General features: G+C 43.1%; 3 protein-coding genes across 4 annotated transcripts in view; 2 read left to right on the top strand and 1 right to left on the bottom strand.

The window, feature by feature from the left end:
- The first annotated feature begins 8,764 nt into the window (after positions 1–8,764).
- ELL3 (elongation factor for RNA polymerase II 3) overlaps positions 8,765–20,357 on the top strand; it is a 198,607-nt gene continuing 187,014 nt past the window's right edge. Inside the window, exon 1 of the mRNA XM_040342500.1 lies at positions 8,765–8,933. Within this exon, the coding sequence (XP_040198434.1) occupies positions 8,796–8,933 (138 nt within the window). The 5' untranslated portion in view covers positions 8,765–8,795. The remainder of the gene's footprint in view (positions 8,934–20,357) is intronic.
- Positions 14,516–17,605, top strand: LOC120931253 (putative nuclease HARBI1). Of its 2 annotated transcripts, XM_040342503.1 has the most exons (3): positions 14,517–15,587; positions 16,605–16,964; positions 17,133–17,330. In XM_040342503.1, the coding sequence occupies exons 1-3, from the start codon at positions 14,885–14,887 to the stop codon at positions 17,135–17,137; spliced, it is 1,068 nt and encodes a 355-aa protein (XP_040198437.1). In that variant the 5' UTR covers positions 14,517–14,884; the 3' UTR covers positions 17,138–17,330. The 2 variants fall into 2 exon arrangements, with proteins under 2 accessions (XP_040198436.1, XP_040198437.1); XM_040342502.1 differs by having other exon boundaries at positions 14,516–15,587; positions 16,605–17,605.
- The window catches only part of LOC120931252, a 6,273-nt gene continuing 3,108 nt past the window's right edge, over positions 17,193–20,357 (bottom strand). Inside the window, exons 7-8 of the mRNA XM_040342501.1 lie at positions 19,992–20,125; positions 17,193–19,340 (exon numbers count right to left, since the gene is read on the bottom strand). Of these exons, the coding sequence (XP_040198435.1) occupies positions 19,132–19,340; positions 19,992–20,125 (343 nt within the window). The 3' untranslated portion in view covers positions 17,193–19,131. The remainder of the gene's footprint in view (positions 19,341–19,991; positions 20,126–20,357) is intronic.

A 20,357-nucleotide genomic window follows, 5' to 3' on the forward strand; every position in this document is an offset into this window, starting at 1 on the left:
GGCACTCATAGGCGGCCCTGGTGGGCACTCATAGGCGGCACTGGGCACTCATAGGCGGCACTGATGGGCACTCATAGGTGGCACTGATGGTCACTTCTGGTTGGCACTGATGGATACTTATGGGTGGCACAGATAGGTGGGCACTGGGCATGGATGGGCACTGAGAGGTGGCACTGATGGACACTGAGGGGTGGCACTGATAGGCAGCACTGATGGGCACTGATAGGTGGCAATGATGGGCACTGATAGGCGTCGCTGGTATGCGGCACTGATGGGCACTCATAGGCCGCACTGATGGGCACTCATAGGCAGCACTGGGCACTCATAGGCGGCACTGATGGGCACTTATAGGCAGCACTGATGGGCACTTATGGGTGGCACTGATGGGTACTTATGGGTGGCACAGATAGGCACTGATAGGTGGGCACTGGGCATGGGTGGGCACTGAGAGGTGGCACTGATGGACACTGAGGGGTGACACTGATGGCATTTCTGGGCATCACTTCAGTCAGTTCCCATGTTGCCAGTCAGTGCCCATTTGTGGGCACTGATTGGCATCTATTGTGCTCTTTATTCTTATTTATTTTTTATTTTATTTTTTTACTGTTGCCTATTATAGCTTTGTTTTATTGGGTCCTGGTGGTCCAGTGTTGGCATCCGAGGGGGGGGGTTGCGCTGATAAACAATCAGCGTGAACCCCCCCTGTCAGGAGAGCCGCCGATCGGCTCTCCTCTACTCGCGTCTATCACACGCGAGTGAGGAAGAGCCGATCAACGGCTCTTCCTGTTTACATTGTGATCAGCCGTGATTGGACACGGCTGATCACGTGGTAAAGAGCCTCTGCCGGAGGATCTGTACCTAAATCGGAGATGCAGGGTGTCAGACTGACACCCCGGAAAAACCGATCGCCGAGCTGAGCGCCCCCACAGGCGTGAGCCGGCATGTTATCATGCTGGACGTCCAGTCAGGATAACACAACCACTTCCGGACGTCAATTTACTATTGACTGGGCGGGAAGGGGTTAAACAACTGCTTATATTTAAAAGAATTATGAAAATTCTTATTCTAATGTGTAATGTGCAGTTCATTAATTAAAGGACAAGTTGGCCTCCTTTAGTTTAAGGTAGTACTAAAAGCAAAAGTCGGACCACTTAGGCTTTGAGGAAGGGGGTAGGCCCCAGAAACGCGTCAGACGTCCAGATGTCTGAGGTTCCACTGGCAGGTTCCGCAAGGTCCAGTCCAGCTGTCTGAAAAGCGTTTATTCAATTTTTCCTTGTAAGTAGGACTATTGCTTTTATTCTGTTTTTAACCACTTAAGATCCGCGCTATAGACAAAAGACGTCCACAGCGCGGCTCTCAAGTGGCAAGTGGACGTCTTTAGACGTCCTTTTATGTGCATTACCCACGCGCGCCACTGGTGGGCGCGCAGCGGGTAAACGCTGTCCCTAACCCCTTCCCTGCCAGTCACATTTATACAGTAATTAGTGCATTTTTATAGCACTGATCGCTGTATAAATGTGAATGGTCCCAAATTTGTGTCAAAAGTGTCCGATAAGTCCGCCGCAATATCGCAGTCTCAATAAAAATCGCAGATCGCCGCCATTACTAGTAAAAAAAAAAATAATAAAAAAAAATAATAATTCTGTTCCCCATTTTGTAGGCGCTATAACTTTTGCGCAAACCAGTCGCTTATTGCGATTTTTTTTTTTACAAAAATACGTCGAAAATTACGTATCGGCCTTAACTGAGAAAAAAAAAAGTTTTTTTTAAAAAAAATTGGGATATTTATTATAGCAACAAGTAAAAAATATATATATTTTTTAAATTGTCGCTCTTTTTTTGTTTATAGCGCATAAAAAAAATAAAACCGCAGAGGTGATCAAATACCACCAAAATAAAGCTCTATTTGTGGGGAAAAAAGGACGTCAATTTTGTTTGGGAGCCACGTCGCACGACCGCGCAAATGTCAGTTAAAGCGACGCAGTGCCGGAAGCTGAAATTTCGCCTGGGCACGAAGGGGGTTTATGTGCCCAATAAGCAAGTGGTTAATAAAAAATGTAAGTGGTAATGCACTAGGTCAGTGCGCCCTCGTTTCTTTTCACTTTGTTTTTAGCTATATGAACACGCTTTCTTCTGTGGAGGGCCGCAAGACTATAGTCTTTGCAATGAGACTACACTGCAGTACCCAGTTTAGGCAATAAATTAGAGCGCAGGAGGATTTTTGAAGTACTAAAAGCAAAGCTTTCTTTTTCATTTTGGATAAAGTAAGGTAGTGTTATAACCTCTGTCAGATTTTTGACATCTGTGTTCCACTGGGGAGATTTATCGGAAGTGCAACAGCATGTACTATGCAATCCAAACTATAGATGGCGCTGTAGTGATATACTAGATTCTGTGTGCTTATATATTCTTGTATATTCTGCACAGGTAACCAACATTACCTCAACTTCCTGTCCCATATCCAAAACAGAAAGGAAGTGGAAATCCCTCCCTCTATAGCGAGGGGATTCTCTAGTAGTCATTGGAAATAGTGTCCCTATTGGAAGATGTTCGCTCTATTTCTTTATATATATATATATATATATATATATATATATATATATATATATATATATATATATATATATATATACAGTATATAAATATATAAATTTATTTAAGAAGACCTTTTCCAATCTACAGAAGAAAAACATAGAAAAGGGTAAGAAAACAAAAAGATAATACATAGGTATCACATATCCTAGCAGTCTCTAGCTTCTGAGCAACCTGATTAGTAATTCTGTCCTGTGTATACTGGGAACATTAGTAAATTACAGTGAGGGTGAAGGTTTCCGGTATGGGCGCTCCAGCCTCTGGTATGCGATTGCCATGCGATTTCAGTGCTGTGCATTTTTGGAGGTGCTTTTATGGGTGGGTTATTGCTACTACTGGAAATTAGCAGAATTCAGGAAAACGCAACAAAATCTCATCAAAAACGCATGCATGTCTGATGTATTTCTATTGAAGTCTATGGACCACAAGATCAAACGGCATTGCACAAAAGCAGCACATGACCCTTCCCTAAACTCGCATTGCATTGATGTTAACAACCACCATTGCAAACAATGTTATTTGCATTGTAATGCGATTCTCTGAGACTCATGTCACATCAGAAATCGCACTAGTGTGAACAAAGCCTGCTTCTATTGTTAGTGGGGATCCTCAGACTCCTCAGCACAAACTGAAGAACCGGGTCAGTTGGTCTCTGCCTCTGATGGGGACTCTGATGTAAGGACAGGGGCGGACTGACCATTAAGGCTCTCGGGCACTGCCCGAGGGTCCCATGCCACTAGGGGGCCCCATCAGGGTTGCCAGGCTCAATAAAACCAGGGACAGTATTTCAAATTCTGTGTTTTTTTTTACATCTGTCCCTGATATGTCCGAAACCGACATGCTTTTGATGTGAAAATCCTGAGATTTTAGCTGCCCTGCTTCTGCACTGCCTCCTGGCCATCTGTAAGCCCGGGGGGCCCCGTAATCTTCTATTGCCCGGGGGCCCCACGAGTTGTCAGTCCGCCCCTGTGTAAGGAAATACTCTGATGGAGACCCTGGTGTAAGGAGGGGCTCTGATGGAGAGCTTGATGTAAGGAGGGACTCTGATATAAGGAGTGGCTCTGATGGAGACCTTGATGTAAGGAGGGACTCTGATATAAGGAGGGGCTCTGATGGAGACCTTGATGTAAGGAGGGACTCTGATGGGGCCTCTGATTTGGACCCTGATGTAAAGAGAGACTCTGCTAGGGGCCCTGATGTATGGAGGAACTCTGACTGGGAGCCTGATATAAGGAGGGACTTTGATGGGAACCATGATGTGATCAGGGACTCTGATAAAGACCCTGATGTAAGAAAGGACTTTGGTGGGGACCCTGATGTAAGGAGGGACTCTGCTAGGCACCCTGATGTATGGAGGAACTCTGACTGGGAGCCTGATATAAGGAGGGACTTTGATGGGGATCATGATGTGAGCAGAGACTCTGATAAAGACCCTGATGTAAGAAAGGACTTTGATGGGGACCCTGATGTAAGGAGGGACTCAGATGGGGACCCTGATATAAGGAGAGACTCTGATGGAGACCCTGATGTAAGGAGGGACTCTGATAGGGACCCTAATGTAAAGAGGGACACCAATGGGGACCCTAAAGTAAGGAGAGACTCTGATGGAGACCCTGATGAAAGGAGAGACTCTGATGGAGACCCTGATGTAAGGAGGAACTCTGATTGAGAGCCTGATATAAGGAGGGACTTTGATAAAGACCATGATGTAAGGAGGGACTCTGATGGGGACCATAATGTAAGGAGGGACTCTAATGGGAACCCTGATGTAAGAAAGGACTTTGATGGGGACCCTGATGTAAGGAGGGACTCTGATGGAGACCCTGATGTAAGGAGGGACTCTGATAGGGACCCTAATGTAAAGAGGGACTCCAATGGGGACCCTAAAGTAAGGAGAGACTCTGATGGGGTTCCTGATATAAGGAGAGACTCTGATGGAGACCCTGATGTAAGGAGGGACTCTGATTGAGAGCCTGATATAAGAGAGGAATTTTGATGAAGACCATGATGTAAACAGGGACTCTGATAAAGACCCTGGTGTAAGGAGGGACTCTAATGGGAACCTTGATGTATGGGGGAACTCTGATATGTAAAAAGGGCCCAGAAGTAATGGGGGGAACTAATTAGAAAGGGGGACTCTGATGTGATGGGGGGACTTCTCATGTTATGGGGGGCTTCCAAAAAAAGGTATTTCTTGAAGCATTTATATTCATTTATTTGAATGTTAGTCATTTACTTATACATGATGTGGCCTTCGTACTAAAGTTTGGAGGACCGTAATGTGATCTATCTAAAGTAGAATAAAATGTTTTTGCTTTGGATACAATTTGAACTTTGTGGAAAACAAAAATCCTACCTTGCTGTAAGGCTGCCACCGCACTGCAAGGGTTAAATGCTAGTCACCTATTAACAATTAAACACTTGACCCCTGGAATGTTTTTTTATGTAATGCATTCTGTGCATGAAGGTATAAAACCTTCTGTGTTCAGCAGCCTCCTTCAGCCCTCCCTAATACTTACCTGAGCCTGCTCTCGATCCATCGATGTCCAGTAGAGCCTTGCCTATCCGGGGACACACTGGGGGCATCTGAATCTCCGAATAACCAAAAGTTTGTCCGATTTTGTACTTGGACCGAAACAAATTGCACATGTCTAACAAACAGCATCATGAAGGACAAGAAACACACCAGACAGGTTAGGGATAAATTTGAGGAGAAGTTTAAGGCAGGGTTACGTTCCAAAAAAAATATCCCAAGCTCACTAAGCACTGCTCAATCCATCATCTGAAAATGGAAAGAGTATGGCACAACTGACAACCTACCAAGACATGCACATCACTCTGAACACCATCCCCACTGTGAAACATGGTGGTGGTAGCATCATGTTGTAGGGATGCTTTTATTCAGCAGGGACAGGGAAGCTGGTCAGAGTTGATGGGAAGATGGATGGAGCCAAATACAGGGAAATCTTAGAAAAAAAACTGTTAAGCCTCGTACACACGATAGGTTAACCAGAGGACAACGGTCTGAAGGACCGTTGTCTTAGGTTAACCGATGAAGCTGACTGATGGTCCGTCACGCCATAGGTTAAATAACCGATCGTGTCAGAATGCGGTGACATAAAACACAACGATGTGCTGAAAAAAACGAAGATCAATGCTTCCAAGCATGCGTCGACTTGATTCTGAGCATGCGCTGGTTTTTAACTGATGGTCGTGCCTACTAACGATCGATTTTGACCTATCGGTTAGGAATCCATCGGTTAAATTTTAAAGCAAGTTGGCTTTTTTTTAACCTATGGATAAATAACCTATGGGGCCCACACACGATCGGTTTTGACCGATGAAAACGGTCCATCAGACTGTTGTCCTCTGATTAACCTATCGTGTGTACGAGGCTTTAGTCTGCAAAAGACTTGAGAATGGGGCGGAGACTCACCTTCCAGCAGAACAAAGACCCTAAACATACAGCCAGAGCTACAATGGAATGGTTTGGATCAAAGCATATTCATGTGTTAGAATGGCCCAGTCACAGTCCAGACCTAAATCCAATTGAGAATCTGTGGCAAGACTTGAAAATTGCTGCTCACAGACACTTTCCATCCAATCTGACAGAGCTTGAGATATTTTACAAAGATGAATGGGCAAAAATGTCTCTAGATGTACAAAGCTGGTAGAGACTAGAGAAGTATAGAACGGTTCGCCCGCGAACTATTCGCGGCGATTTTGGCATGTTCGCGTTCGCCACCGCGGGCGAACATATGCAATGTTCGACCCGCCCCCTATTAATTAACATTGAGCAAACTTTGACCCTCTATCTCGCAGTCAGCAGACACATTTCAGCCAATCAGCAGCATACCCTCCCTAGTAGACCCTCCCACCTGTAGGGCAGCATCCATTTTACGTTCATTCTGCAGCTGTATTCTTAGTGAGAGGAGGGAAAGTTTTTCTGCTCCCGATTTCATAGGGAAAGTCTTAGCTAGGGCTCCAGAACTCCAGTCCTGAAAGATTCATCTGATCTCTGCTGTTATAACAGCACCCCCAAACAGCCCTTGTTAGGGCTAATGAATCAGCAATCATTTTCTTTCTCTGTAATCAGTGCTGCATGGTTTACTGAGAGGGACAGAGAGAGAGAGACTGTAATTTCTTGTAGTTAGATAGAGCAGCCAGGTTAGTCAGTTAATCTTACAGTGTGTAGAGAATATATATACATCTCAAAAGTTGTACATATATTTATACACTGTATAGTTTAGTTAGATTAGAGGTGTGGGGTGCTATGCTATGTAAAGGGGTACAGTGTTGCAAGCTGCTGTGTAATATACAGGGATCCAGTGGTGCAGAGTGCTGTGTAATATACAGGGATCCAGTGGTGCAGAGTGCTGTGTAATATACAGGGATCCAGTGGTGCAGAGTGCTGTGTAATATACAGGGATCCAGTGGTGCAGAGTGCTGTGTAATATAAAGGGATCCAGTGTTGCAGGGTGCTATGTAAAGTGGCCCAGAGCTGTGGGGTGCTGTGCTATGTAAAGGGGTACAGTGTTGCAAACTGCTCTGTATTCCAGTACTCCAGTCCTGAAAGAATCATCTGATCTCTGCTGTTATAACAGCACCCCCAAACAGCCCTTGTTAGGGCTAATGAATCAGCAATCATTTTTTTTTAACTGCAATAGAGAATAGCAGTTAGTTGTCTGCGAGTGTTTTTTTGTCAGGCCTATAGCGTCTACTCTGCCAGCCTCTGCCAGTGTCACCAGTGCCACTCAGATCTGGTGGCACAGTACATTACATGGACAAATAAACCACAATTTTAACTGCAATAGAGAATAGCAGTTAGTTTTCTTCAAGTGTTTGTGTCAGGCCTATAGGGTCTACTGTGCCAGCCTCTGCCAGTGTCACCAGTGCCACTCAGATCTGGTGGCACAGTACATTACATTTAAATAAAAAACACAATTTTAACTGCAATAGAGAATAGCAGTTAGTTTTCTTCAAGTGTTTGTGTCAGGCCTATAGCGTCTACTCTGCCAGCCTCTGCCAGTGTCACCAGTGCCACTAAGATCTGGTGGCACAGTACATTACATCTCGACCCTAACTCTAACCCTAACCCTATCTGTAACCCTAACCCTAACTCTAACCCTAACCCTGTCTGTAACCCTAAACCTAACTGTAACCCTAACCCTAACTCTAACCCTAACCCTAGCCCTATCTGTAACCCTAACCCTAACCCTAACCCTAATCCTTACACTGCCTGATAGATACAACATCATACGTGATGTTTTAAAGCACGTTATTCCAAACAATTTAGGGATGTTAGGTGATTTATGCCCTTTATGGATTAAAAATGGACTCTGCGACAACTACGTAATTTTCCATGGGAGTTTTGCCATGGATCCCCCTCCGGCATGCCACAGTCCAGGTGTTAGTCCCCTTGAAACAACTTTTCCATCACTTTTGTGGCCAGAAAGAGTCCCTGTGTGTTTTAAAATTCGCCTGCCCATTGAAGTCTTTGGCGGTTCGCGTGGTTCGCGGACATTTGCGGAAGTTCACGTTCGCGATTCGCGAACGGGAAAATTTAGGTTTGCGACATCACTAGTAGAGACCTCCCCATAGAGACTTGCAGCTGTAATTGAAGTGAAAGGTGATTGTACAAAGTATTGACTGAATACAAATGCACTCCACACTTTTCACATATTTATTTCTAAAAAAATTTGAAAATCATTTATCATTTTCCTTCCACTTCACAATTATGTGCCACTTTGTGTTGGTCTATCACATAAAATCCCAATAAAATACATTAAATTTTTTGGTTGTAACATGACAATATGTGGAAAATTTCAAGGGGTATGAATACTTTTTCAAGGCTCTGTAATGTGTAGTGTTTTCCATTCCCTGAAAGTCCCAGACACCGATGTTGTTTTTGTATTGGGAGGAATGAGCTTCACAAACTGTTCTCCTAACTCCTCTGTGCAATACAACATAAAGACATGTGGATTTGATGAATCTTATGTGAGGCCAGAGTTAGTTGTAGTGTAGAGGAAGGAAGGGGTGTACTTGGTGCTGTACAGGTGATCTGTGCTTATAGATCATGTATGTCACACATGAACAGTCCCAGCTCAGCTGTCATGTCCGCCCCGCCTCCTCCCCGGACAGGCCCCGCCCCGCCACACGCCTCCCTCGGGCTGCGCTCTCCGGTGCGCTGTCAGTTGCTCGCCATGTCTCGGCCCGGAGAGGAGCTGTGCGGTACTCTGTCCTACCGGACCGAACCCCGGAGGAACCCGCGGCTCAGCCTCTTCCACCTCAAGCTGACCGACTCCGCTCTCCGCTGCGTGCGGGACTTTCAGAAGGCGCTGGTAAGTCACCGCATCTGTCAGTGTGTGCCCCGATCTGTGCCATACCGATCTGTACCCCAAGTATACCATCTGTCAGTGTGTGCCCCGATCTGTACCCCAAATATACCATCTGTCAGTGTGTGCCCCGATCTGTGCCCCAAATATATCATCTGTCAGTGTGTGCCCCGATCTGTGCAATACCGATCTGTGCCCCAAGTATACAATATGTCAGTGTGTGCCCCTATCTGTACCCCCAAATATATCATCTGTCAGTGTGTGCCCCAAATATATCATCTGTCAGTGTGTGCCCCAAATATATCATCTGTCAGTGTGTGCCCCAAATATATCATCTGTCAGTGTGTGCCCCAAATATATCATCTGTCAGTGTGTGCCCCAAATATATCATCTGTCAGTGTGTGCCCCGATCTGTGCCCCAAATATATCATCTGTCAGTGTGTGCCCCAAATATATCATCTGTCAGTGTGTGCCCCAAATATATCATCTGTCAGTGTGTGCCCCGATCTGTGCCCCAAATATATCATCTGTCAGTGTGTGCCCCAAATATATCATCTGTCAGTGTGTGCCCCAAATATATCATCTGTCAGTGTGTGCCCCGATCTGTGCCATACCGATCTGTACCCCAAATATTTCATCTGTCAGTGTGTGCCCCAAATATATCCTCTGTCAGTGTATGCCCCGATCTGTGCAATACCGATCTGTACCCCAAATATGTCATCTGTCAGTGTATGCCCCGATCTGTGCAATACCGATCTGTGCCCCAAATATATCCTCTGTCAGTGTGTGCCCCGATCTGTGCAATACCGATCTGTGCCCCAAATATATCCTCTGTCAGTGTGTGCCCCGATCTGTGCCCCAAATATATCCTCTGTCAGTGTGTGCCCCGATCTGTACCCCAAATATACCATCTGTCAGTGTGTGCCCCGATCTGTGCAATACCGATCTGTGCCCCAAATATACCATCTGTCAGTGTGTGCCCCGATCTGTGCAATACCGATCTGTGCCCCAAATATATCATCTGTCAGTGTGTGCCCCGATCTGTGCCATACCGATCTGTACCCCAAATATGTCATCTGTCAGTGTGTGCCCCGATCTGTACCCCAAATATATCCTCTGTCAGTGTATGCCCCGATCTGTGCAATACCGATCTGTGCCCCAAATATATCCTCTGTCAGTGTATGCCCCGATCTGTGCAATACCGATCTGTACCCCAAATATGTCATCTGTCAGTGTATGCCCCGATCTGTGCCCCAAATATATCCTCTGTCAGTGTATGCCCCGATCTGTGCAATACCGATCTGTGCCCCAAATATATCCTCTGTCAGTGTGTGCCCCGATCTGTGCAATACCGATCTGTGCCCCAAATATATCCTCTGTCAGTGTGTGCCCCGATCTGTGCCCCAAATATATCCTCTGTCAGTGTGTGCCCCGATCTGTACCCCAAATATACCATCTGTCAGTGTGTGCCCCGATCTGTACCCCAAATATACCATATGTCAGTGTGTGCCCCGATCTGTGCCCCAAATATATCATCTGTCATCTGTCAGTGTGTGCCCCGATCTGTACCCCAAATATATCATCTGTCAGTGTGTGCCCCGATCTGTGCCCCAAATATATCATCTGTCAGTGTGTGCCCCGATCTGTACCCCAAATTTATCATCTGTCAGTGTGTGCCCCGATCTGTACCCCAAATGTATCATCTGTCAGTGTTCCCCATATCTGTACACCAAATATATCATCTGTCATCTGTCAGTGTGTGTCCCGATCTGTGCAATACCGATCTGTACCCCAAATATATCATCTGTCAGTGTGTGCCCCGATCTGTACCCCAAATTTATCATCTGTCAGTGTGTGCCCCGATCTGTACCCCAAATGTATCATCTGTCAGTGTTCCCCATATCTGTACACCAAATATATCATCTGTCATCTGTCAGTGTGTGTCCCGATCTGTGCAATACCGATCTGTACCCCAAATATATCATCTGTCAGTGTGTGCCCCGATCTGTACCCCAAATATATCATCTGTCAGTGTGTGCCCCGATCTGTACCCCAAATATATCATCTGTCAGTGTGTGCCCCGATCTGTACCCCAAATATATCATCTGTCAGTGTGTGCCCCGATCTGTGCCCCAAATATATCATCTGTCAGTGTGTTCCCCGATCTGTGCAATACTTTACACAGCAAATCTGCGGATCACCCAACTACTGTACTGCATCTGTCACTGAGCCCCGGTCATTGCAATACTTTCCCCATATGTGTTCTGTGTTCTGCATCTGTCAGCGTGTGTCCCGATCATTACAGTTATTACCAATAATATCTGCTGTTCAGCATCTATCAGTATTTGTCCTGATCAATGCGCAATATTTATAGCCTATAATCCCTGCTGGACTGTACCCACCAATGTGTGCCCTGATCAATGCAATACTTCACCCAACATGTCTGCCTACCTTATCCCTGGGCAGCATCTGAGCCCCAATCCATACAATACTTTCCCCATATGTGTTCTGTGTTCTGTGTTCTGTCAGTGTGTGTCCTGATCAATGCAATATTTATTACCAATAATCTCTGCTGTACTGTACCTGTCAGCGTGTGCCCCGATCAATGCAACACTTTATGCCCAAATATATCTGCTGTTCTGTTAGTGTGTGCCCAGACCTGATCAGTGCAATACTTTACCCAGTGTGTCTGTACATTACCCAACTCCTGTGCAGCATCTGTCACTGAGCCCCCCGATCCATCCAACACCTTCCCCATGTGTGTCCAGTGTTCTTTACCTATCAATGTGCGCCGATCCATACAATACTTTACCCCAAATATATCTGATATACTGCATCTGTGTGTGTGTGCCCAGACCTGATCAGTGCAATACTTTACCCAATATGTCTGCATATTTCCCAACTCCTGGGCAGCATCTGAGCCCCAATCCATACACCACCTTCCTCATCTGTGTCTGCTGTACAGCATCTGTCAGTGTTTGTCCTGATCAATGCAATATTTATAACCAATAATCTCTGCTGTACTGTACCTATCGATGTGCCCCCTAATCAATGCAACACTTTACCATACATATATTTGCCACACTGCATCTGTCACTGTGTGCCCCAATCCATGCAATCCTTTACCCAGTGTGTCTGTAGATCACCCAACTTCTGTACAGCATCTGTCACTGAGCCCCAATGTAGGCAATACTTTCCCCGTATGTGTCTGCTGTTCTGTACCTGTCAGTGTGTTCCCCCAATCAATGCAATCCTTTACCTCCAATATATCTTCTGTACTGCATCTGTCAGTGTGTGCTGTCATCAATGCAATCCTTTACCCAGTGTGTCTGTAGATCACCCAACTTCTGTCTCTGAGCCCCAATGTAGGCAATACTTTCCCTGTATGTGTCCTCTGTTCTGTACCTGTCAGTGTGTTCCCCCGATCCATGCAATACTTTCCCCGTATGTGTCTGCTGTTCTGTACCTGCCAGTGTGTTCCCCCGATCCATGCAATGCTTTACCTCCAATATATCTGCTGTACTGCATCTGTCAGTGTGTGCTGCCAAGCCTGCCATCAATGCAATTCTTTACCCAGTATGTCTGTACATTACCCAACTCCTGTACAACATATGTCAGAGAGCCCCAATCCATACAATACTTTCCTCATACCGTGTTTCCCCGAAAAGAAGTCCTAGCGTTATTTTCAAGGAGGGCTGCAATATAAGACCTACCCCAAAAATAAGCCCTAGTTTAAAATGCTTGTAAAATCCTATAATCCAATCTATTACAGTATTATATAATGTAGTGTGTGCGTTTCTGTAATATAAATGTGGGGAGAGAGCTCCGGCGGGTCACAGAAGTGCAAAGCAGCGCTATAATGAAGGTATTTGGCACAATTATATTACAGAAACACACACATTGTACATTATATAATACTATAATAGAGTGGAATATAGGATTTTACAAGCATTTTAACTCAGATCACACTGGGGATTCCTGACAGGCAGGGGGAGAAAGGACAGCACATTACATGGCAAGACCTACCCCGAAAATAAGACCTACTGTGTCTTTTGTTGCCAAAATGAATACAAGACCCCGGGCTAACGGGCTTATTTTAAGGCCCCGTACACACGACCAGTTTCCTCGGCAGAATTCAGCTTCCGACCGAGTTTCTGGCTGAATTCTGCCGAGAAACCCGGCCGTGTGTACACTTTCGGCCGAGGAAGCCGACGAGGAGCTCGACGAGGAAATAGAGAACATGTTCTCTATTTCCTCGTTGTTCTATGGGAGCTCTCGGCCCGCCGAGCTCCTCGGCGGCTTCAGGGCTGAACTGGCCGAGGAACTCGATGTGTTTGGCACGTCGAGTTCCTCGGCCGTGTGTACGGGGCCTCAGAGAAAGACACTATTAGCCAGATTCAGAAAGACTGGCTTAAGTTTGTGCGGACGTAGCGTATCTCAGATACACTACGCCGCCGTAACTTAGAGAGGCAGGTACCTTATTCACAATGAACTTGCGTCCTAAGTTACGGCGGCGTAGTGTAAATGGGCCGGCGTAAGCCCGCGTAATTCAAAGTAGGCTGGTAGTGGTCGTGTTGTATGGTAATGAATCTTGACCCCACGTAAATGACGCGCCTAACGAACGGCGCATGCGCCGTCCGTGGACGTATCCCAGTGCGCATGCTCAAAATCACGTCGCAAATAGTCAATGCTTTCGACGTGAACGTAACCTACGCCCAGCCCCATTCACGTACGACTTACGCAAACAACGTAAACGACGTGAAATTCGACGGCTGTTCCGACGTCCATACTTAACATTGGCTGCGCCATCTTTTAGGTGGTTTATCTTTACTCCTGAAAAACGCCTTACATAAACGGCGTAGCTTACTGCGACAGGCGTACGTACGTTCGTGAATAGGTGTATCTTGTTGATTTACATATTCTAGGCGTAAATCAACGTACACGCCCCTAGCGGCCAGCGTAAATAGGCAGCTAAGATACGACGGTGTAGGAGACTTACGCCGGTCGTATCTTAGCAACAGAGAAGCGTATATCAATTTGAGCATACGCTTAAAGATACGACGGCGCGGATTCGGACTTACGATGGCGTATCTACTGATACGCCGTCGTAAGTCTTTGTGAATCTGCCTATATGTGTCCGCTGTGAGTGATTGTCCTGATCAACTCCATATTTATAAGCAAAAATCTCTGCTGTACTGCACTTGTCAATGTGCGCCCCGATCCATGCAATACTTTACCACAAATATATTTGCTACACTTTATCTGTCAGTGTGCGCCCCGATCCATGCAATACTTTCCACATATGTGTCCGCTGTTCTGTACCTGTCAGTGTGTTCCCTGATCCATACAGTACTTTACCTCCAATATATCTTCTGTACTGCATCTGTCAGTGTTTACTGCGATCAATGCAATTCTTTACCCAATATGTCTGCATATTACCCAACTCCTGTACAACATCTGTCACTGAGCCCCAATCCATACAATGTGTCCCCTGTACAGCATCTGTCACTGAACCTCAATCCATACAATGTGTCCCCTGTACAGAATCTGTCACTGAGCCCCAATCCATACAATGGGGTCAATTCACAAAGCTTTTTTTGCCGATACCGGTCGTTATGTAAACGATTTCACACGTTATTGAATCAAGTCCAATTCACTAAACGATTTAACGCTTGTAAAAATCATCAAATAACGTTTCACTACACAGAACCGATATTTTTAGTTTTGAGTCGTTATTGAACGTATTGATCGTTGTTTTAACGACTCAAATCGTTAAATATGTACAGAAGTGCAATTCACAAAGGTTTTTTAGACAATTAACGATCGCTAAGCAATCGTTAAATAAGCACCTCCCTGAGGGTGGCGTTATGACATTTCCCAGGCGGTATATCATTTGTTGAGAGGAATTTTTTGGCGGTTTAGGCTTGTGGTAAATTTTGTTACGAGTTTTGTGCAAGATGGAACCATTTGGATGTGCTCTATTTGAACTGAAACTGATCCAGAGGCGAAGAAGGACACGTCAGAATGTCGTTCAGATAGAGAAACGTGTATTTCGTTCACGTACCTTTTTGGATCAATTTTCTGAAACCCAGGTGATAGCCAAATTCAGATTATCCTCTCCCATGATATATTCCCTGTATGATGAAATACACTTGGCCCTAGAAACACGCACGCGGAGAAGTAATGCAGTACCAGGTCTTGTGCGTTTTTTGGCAGTACTTCATTTTCTAGGAAAGGCCTCATACCAACATGTCAGTGGTGAGATTGTTGGCATCTCACAACCCAGTTTTTCCCGCTGCTTGGTCGACGTCCTGCAAGCACTGCGACAACTTGCTCCAAAATACATTCATATGGGCAAGTCACGTGAAGAGCGGGATCAAATAAAACGTGGTTTTTTTGACCTAGCAGGAATGCCCAATGTCATTGGGGCAATAGACTGCACCCATGTGCCATTATGTCCCCCATCAGAACAGGAGCACATCTACAGAAACCGTAAGGCTTACCATTCCCTCAACATCCAGGTGATCTGTGATTCGAACCTCATAATCCGTGATGTTGTCACCGGCTTTCCAGGATCCTGTCATGATGCCCATATATTGCGCCAATCGGGAATATATGATACTCTGGACAAGGACTTAGAAAATAATGGATGGCTGCTGGGTAAGTGTGCTCCACTGTTTATTTTATGGTGTGTTTTCCAGTTATAAATGCGTATTTATTTTTTTATTCCATACTAGACTGACATTAGTGCTATATCAGTAACATGACAGCTCAACAGCTTTACATTAATCAGTATTTCAAAAACATGTAATAATAAACTCAGAATTTAAATGTCCAAAATACTTTCAAGTACTTTTTAGTTAGCTATCACCTGGTTCAAGGTCCACAAATCTTTCCTTTCTCATGTGAGGTGTATTGTTGTTCCACATGTTCCGTGTGCACTGAAAAGTAGTCACTACTTCAAGCTTGCTTAAGTAATGTATTACACTATCATATTAAGACATCACATGACAGAGCTAGGAACTACTTATCAAAACACACATGACCAAGGTGTGCCAAAGAAGCCACCCACCAGAATTAAGTACAGTACCTATATGTAAATGATTGCAGCATAAGATGCAACAATTGTGTCAGTAGTTGATTTACTTGAATGTATAGTTAATATTTAAATCTGGGAGTTCAACACTATCCCTTCGGTTAACCCCCCAATATGCATAACATCAAGCAGCACTACCAAGCACAACAATCACCCCCCCCCCATTGTGCATATGTATTGTACATGAAACAGACATGTCCCTCTGGTTCTCCGTTATAGTCCCATACGAGGTCTGCACTATAGTATTGAAATATTTATGACAGGCAGACTTTTCCTCCAGCATTTTTATTTTCGCATAACATTCACATGCACTACACTACACTACACTAATAATGGCCCACAACTGTGGTATGCTGTTGTGTTGTGAGTTAAGTACCATTAATGCTCAATCAAAAGTACAAATCCAGAACCTTGCCCCCACAAATAATTTTAAAATGTGCTTTATTAGACGTATGTTATCCATATGTGACTAACAATGGAAAATTTTCTAAAATGACCACACAATTGGCCACTACATCATGTGATTTAGCATGATTTCTTCTATACTTACAAATAAATTTATATTGTTTTAAAATTTATAGGAGATGCTGGTTACCCCTGTCTACCATGGCTCTTAACACCAATCAACAGGCCATCCTCTCCTGCAGAAGCAGCTTACAATGTTGCTCATACAAAAACAAGAGTGGTGATCGAAAGATGCTTTGGTGTCCTAAAGAGCCGTTTCCGATGCATGTCCTTGTCTGGTGGATTCCTACAGTATTCCCCCAGTAAGGTAGCTGATATGTTCCTAGCATGCAGCATTCTCCATAACATTGCAAGGCATGGTGGACTACAAGAGGAACTAGACACCACAGTGGAGGATGACATGCCCACAATTCCAGTGGAAAATGATCAAAGGGGAAACACAGCAAGAAGTAAACTGATTGCAAACTATTTTTCAGGTAATAAACCACCGTAACATGGTTTTAATTTTCCAAACACCATCAGAAATGATCACAAACTTGCATTATTAAGTTGAAGAGACAGACATGCTGTAAAATGAATTATTTGGGCTGATCTTGTTTATCAATGTAAAATCTTAACCAATGATGTTTTTTTTATTATTTCAGGTTAACTCAACTCTAAAAACTTTGGAGAACTATAATAAAATTAAGACAAGAGTACAAAAATTGCAAAAAAATGAGTCTTTATTTTGTTTTTGTATTTTCACTTTGTTGTACTTCTTTTGCATTTATTTTTTACAACATTGAACAATAACAGTTTCAAACATGTAAAATAAAAGTTTCACTTAAAAGTCTTTTACAAAATCTAAATTGTGTTTGAATTCTTTATTGCAACAAATGTAAGTGTGGGTTATACACGCAAAAATTCTGTTTATCTGCTAATAAGTACCAACATTTTTTTGACATTAGTGAGAAGCAATAAAATAGAAGACAGAACTGTGTGCCAAAGACAGTTGAAATGCTGCAGTTGCCTGAAACCATGTCCTTGCCAGAAAGATGGTGAATGAAATGAGTGCTGTTAACTGCGTTGTGTGGGAGAGGGGAGAAATGAAATAAAACTAAAATAAATACCACCAATTGACGTAATGGCAGATGGCTATAGCCAACCTAAGGTAAAGAGAGTAAGTGACCTGTAAAGAAGCCGTTGATATGCAAACCATTAAATAACACAATAATTGAATCATAATATTATATTTTTGGTGTTATTTATTGTTTTGTATATCATCACCTTCATCACTGGTCACTTAACTCTACCTTTGGTTGCCTATAGTCATCTACCATTACCCCAAATGTTACATATATTTTAATTTCTCCTCTCCACCCCACACCGCAGTTACCATTACTCATTTCATTACTGAGAAACAATGCACGTTAGTTCAAATGTTAACTATTCCACGCAGGGCATTTGAAAGATGGAATAGCGGTTGTCTACAAATTGCAGAAACATTTTTAACCTCATTAGTCAGGAAATGATACTTACATTCCATACCAATAACATGTGGTTTCAAAAGTTACAGAAGTCAAATTACAGCCAACACAACATCAAAAATATATGGTTGGGCAAGATGGAGTATGCAACCATTTGGATGTTTGTTTTTTTAGTATGAATCAAACTACCGGCGAAAACCACACAGAGAAACATGGTCCTTGCTGTGACAACAACAATGGATGGCGCATTTTAGTCACAGAGTACAGATAAAAAACCAAGCACTTGAGTGAAAATATCAATAATTTACATCCACGTGGATAAAATATAAAAAAAAAAATTTAGATCCAATAGTGTGCCTTCCTGACGGAAGAAAAGCATGACAAACCTGTCACATTTTCTGCTGTGACAAAGGGTGTCTGTTTCAAATGCGTAGACGTGATGTTATGTGATGTATTCTCCTATTAAACGAATATGATTGATGATTTTATGTAGTGCTGATGAATTATATCTCTACTCTGTAACTTCAACTCTATTACTATTGATAGTTCACTTCTACTTTTCAACAATCCTACCACTTTTTTTGCCTTACAACAAAAAAATGGTTCTGTTTTTGAAAAAAAAATATACATGTTAAAACAAATATTTGACAATATTGTTGCACTTGCATTTCAACGTGTATATACAAACAATTATGAAAACCGTAATGATAACAGTAATGAATACTAGAACATGCTTGATAGATAAAAATAGATTTCACATAATTCTCAACCTTTTTTGAAATGTTTTCAGAGGCTGTAATGTCATAGCAAAAATCCCATATAACATTAATTGTATATCTATTGAAAATAAAATCAAAGCTACATAACTGTCTAAAGACGTTTCATTGGTCATCCAACCAGCTTGATCAATGATGGCCATTGAAACATCTAAAACTCAAATACAAACGTCATGTTGATTACACATATTTGGTACAGATCTGCAACGACATGGTCAAATGACATATTTAACTGGAAAAAGCATCTATATAGCAGTCAACTTTGGGCAATATATGACTTAACAATGTTGCGTGCTGAGTAAAAATTTAAAGAACAAATGTTTGCAAGCTCTTTAAATTCAAACTCAGTTGTGAATTATGTGAAATGTATTAAAAAAAAAAAATTGTACTTCTTATAACATTTAAATATCCTGAATAGTAAAATTATCAATAGCATCATTTTCGATAATACTTTCACAAACAAAACTGCTGTGGTTGCTGCTGGTTAGATTCCGAGCATTATGAGATTGCTCACCAGGAGATGGCAGATGTGCTTCTAAGAGTTCAGTTAGTTTGGCCATAAAGGAGAGCTTCTGCTGGCGATAGGTGTGTTGAGCTGCATTATGTTGCTCTAGGAGAATATTAGATTTGCATATGTTACTATTTAGGTTATCCAATCTCTGCATGAGCTGTTCTCTAAAATTTTGTTGTTCACTATGAAATCTATCACTCTGTTCTCTATCAAAATGGTACTGTTCCCTATCCATGTTTCGTGTCCTACAAATTGTTCTCCTGTCTCTAGGTCTGCTTAACTCTGGGGGTTCAGTAGCAACCACATCAGGAGTACCCAGGATGGGTGTATCTAAAGTTATATGGTTGGACACAGTTGGGTTTGGCATTACTTCAGAAGCATTTACATTACTAGCATTTTCATGACTAGATTCTTCTAGGAAAAGGGTGATTGATTCCTCAGGGTTGCTTGGTGGATCATCCTCCACCTGGAAGTAGACAGACGGCTGTGCATTCAAAGAGTGGTCACTTTCAATTTCTGCTTCTGACACTAACTGCCTTTTGTCAGCACCCTCTTCCAAATAAATTTAAAACAAAATGGTTAACCGGATAGCTACTGGCGATCAACATTTTTTATTTAAAAAAATTACTTAGAGAAAGATTTAAACCATTTTAAAAAATATATAAACACACACAATTGTGCACCAGTTGGTTATCTTGAAGATACAAGATGGAAGTATATGAGAACATGTTAAATGTTTGGATTTCTCACCGTTTTCATGGTGCCTCGAGGTATCAAAACCAGCCTTGATGCCAACAATGGAATCTAGATCTATGTATGGACGCAGTAACTCTTCATACTGGTGGTAAACTATTTTCTTCTCAGGGCCACCCCCTGTTGCTTTTCTTGAATTATAAGATAAATAGATGTTAGAACTAAGATCATTAATACAACAATCAAACATGCATGCCTGAAATTGGATAGAAAATTCCACAACATCAAAGTAAACATTGTTTTTAAATCAGGGCTCACAAATTTCAAATCCTGAGCTATTAGTCTGACCATAAGAGTGTCTAACTCGCCACCAGTCACCCCACCTAACCCTTACCGTGACTATCCAAGAAGCGGGTGGAGGAA

Source organism: Rana temporaria, chromosome 3 (genome assembly GCF_905171775.1).
Source record: "Rana temporaria chromosome 3, aRanTem1.1, whole genome shotgun sequence".
Classification (NCBI taxonomy): Eukaryota; Metazoa; Chordata; class Amphibia; order Anura; family Ranidae; genus Rana; species Rana temporaria.